General features: G+C 51.5%; 1 protein-coding gene across 1 annotated transcript; it reads right to left on the bottom strand.

The window, feature by feature from the left end:
* Nucleotides 1-1,341: 1,341 nt before the first annotated feature.
* LOC141996650 (olfactory receptor 52E4-like) lies at nt 1,342-2,340 on the bottom strand. Its single transcript, XM_074968883.1, has one exon. It carries the CDS (start codon nt 2,338-2,340, stop codon nt 1,342-1,344), a length of 999 nt encoding a protein of 332 aa, XP_074824984.1.
* Between the last annotated feature and the right edge of the window lie 307 nt (nt 2,341-2,647).

The following is a 2,647-nucleotide window of genomic DNA, read 5'->3' as shown; positions in this document are numbered from 1 at the left end:
CTCTGTCCACTGGATTCTCTAGTGAGGGGATCTCCCCTGATTTCAGTGGGGCTGCACCACTTTCACCAGCTCCTCAGCTGGTGGAAGTCACATGGTGCACTGATTTAGTTCCTTGCAGCACATTGGAAGGGATGGAGTCGTTAGCCTCTGTTTGCCAGAGGCTGGGAATGGGTGACAACGGATGGATCACTTGCTGATGACCTGCTCTGTTCATTCTCTCTGGGGCACCTGGCGTTGGCCACTGTCGGTAGACAGGATACTGGGTTGGATGGACCTTTGGTCTGACCCAGTACAGTCGTTCTTATGTTCTTATCATTGGCCTCTATGCATTGCCCAGCAGCCTAGCTAATGAGATTCTAAATTCAGTGATAAAAAGCATCATGCAGAGAATATGTTAGGCTCACCTTCACCGTTCAGCTTCAAGCCCTAGGAAATGGGTGCCCCGTAGTTCTTGATAGGGTGCCATGTACGTGTATAAGTAGGCAGCTTATCTCCCTCCGTGACAGCTACCAAAGCCACCCTGGCCTCTGCCCAGCATCCCACCTCCCCAGCTAACACAGGGGCTTGTCTTTCTGCCTCTCTCATCTGTTGTCTTCCAAGCTTCAAAGCTCATTCCTTGCCCTGCCCCCGAGGCCTGGCTCAGGGCAAAGGGCTCCCAGCCCATCCCCATTGCAGAGACCCTGCCTGCTACAGGTCCCCAACCAGGAGGAGAAAAAGGGAACTAAAAGCTAAAGAAATAAGCCACACAATGGTCTCTGCCCTCAAGACTATGTAGCCCACAAGCTGTATGATGCACAATCTTGCCCACCTGCCACACAGCCCTGCTCCCAACCCTCAGTTGCTTTTATACAGCTTCCTGGCTTCCCTCTTTGCTCCAGACTGGCCTATCAGACCCAGATCTTTGTCCACGCTGCCCTCACTGCAGGCTCCTTGTCAGGCTGTAGCAGCCCCCCTTCCAACCCCAGAGCACAGGGAGCCCAGCTGGGGAGGACTAGGGAGGAGGAAGTTAGAGCTGATCCACCAAGTGATGAGGGAGGGGTGGAGAGGAGAGAGTGACAGGCAGAGCTTTGGAGAAAAAGAGGCAAAACTGGGTGGGGCTTTGAGGGAATATTTGGGGCCTCCAGGATCCAGTTATGAGCAACTAGAAAGGTGGCAACACAGTGAGTTCTACGTACACTGATTCCCCAGTTTGTCACACTGACTCAGCATAGTAAGGCCAGAAAAGGCTTTAATGTCACTTTGACTGTCCAGTCAGTGCTTCAGGGAAGGGGGCCCAGCACCATGTCACCAGCCAGCTCTGCACAGACCTCGGTCTGAGAGCCAGAGCAACAGGAGAAAATTTTACGTCCCTTTATGAGCAAAGAGCCGGAGCACCCTGCTTCTGATCTGTTTGGTCCTTACCCCGTAAATGATGGGGTTTAGCATGGGGGGCACCAGGAGGTACCCGCTGGAAATCAACACGTGGAAATGCAGGGAAACATTGTGGCCAAACCGGTGCATGAGAGAGGAGAAGAGAGCTGAGACATAAAAGATTAAGATGACACAGAGGTGGGAGCCGCAGGTCCCAAAAGCCTTGAGCCGGGCATCCTTTGTGGGGAGGCTGAAGATGGCCCTGAGGATCTGAGTATAGGACATAGCAATAAGAAACACATCCACACAGATCACAGAGAATACCACAAAGAGGCCGTAGTATGTATTGACGCGGATGTCGGCGCAGGCCAGCTTCACCACGGCCATGTGCTCGCAGTGTGTGTGGGGGATGATGTTGGTTCTGCAATATGGCCACTGCCTCACCAGGAGGAGATAGGGCAGTACGATTATGCCACCACGCAGCATCACAGCCAGGCCAATCTTGGCCACCACGAGGTTTGTCAGGATGGTGGAATGTCTCAGTGGGTTGCAGATGGCCACGAAACGATCCAAAGCCATGGCCACTAGTATCCCAGACTCTATGACTAAGAAAGAGTGAATGAAGTACAGCTGGATGAGGCAGGCACTGAAATCGATCTCCCTGGAATTGAACCAGAAGATGCTCAGTGTTTTGGGCAGGATCGATGTGGACAGAACCAAGTCAGTGACAGCCAGCATGCAGAGGAAATAATACATGGCACCATGGAGGCTCGGTTCCCTCTTTACAGTGAACAGAATAATGAAGTTCCCCAAGATGGCTATGGCGTATACGGTGCAGAAGGGGATGGAAATCCAGACGTGGACCATCTCCAGGCCAGGAATACCCAGCAGGATGAAGGTGGAGGGGTTGGTGAAGTCGGTTGTGTTGGAATCTGACATGGAGTAGGGGAGAAGGTGTCCAACTCTGAGGCAGAACGGTGTCTTCTGCATGTACTATATGTTCCTCTCACTTCCTTTATGTGCCCAAGCTCTAGGATGATGGTCGCAGTACAAATTCCTGGATGGGGAGATAATGTTAATATGAGACACCACATGCACTACTGGGGGCTGTTCTCATGGGGGAAGCAGATTGGTCACTCTTCACACACTGAAAAATGACATTTTCATTATTCAGAGAAATAAATTATGAAGAACTGACCCTTACTAATGCCAATTCCATATGCTCTGGTGCACCATGTGTCAATAATTCCTACACATCTTGATATGGGAAACCTTAATAGGCACCAGCAGGAAACAC

Source organism: Natator depressus, chromosome 1, assembly GCF_965152275.1.
Source record: "Natator depressus isolate rNatDep1 chromosome 1, rNatDep2.hap1, whole genome shotgun sequence".
NCBI lineage: Eukaryota > Metazoa > Chordata > Testudines > Cheloniidae > Natator > Natator depressus.
This window is presented reverse-complemented; position numbering and strand designations above follow the sequence as displayed.

Bases quoted from the DNA above. Each gene is read 5' to 3' on its own strand.
- LOC141996650 (XM_074968883.1), bottom strand. From the start codon at position 2,340: ATGCAGAAGACACCGTTCTGCCTCAGAGTTGGACACCTTCTCCCCTAC.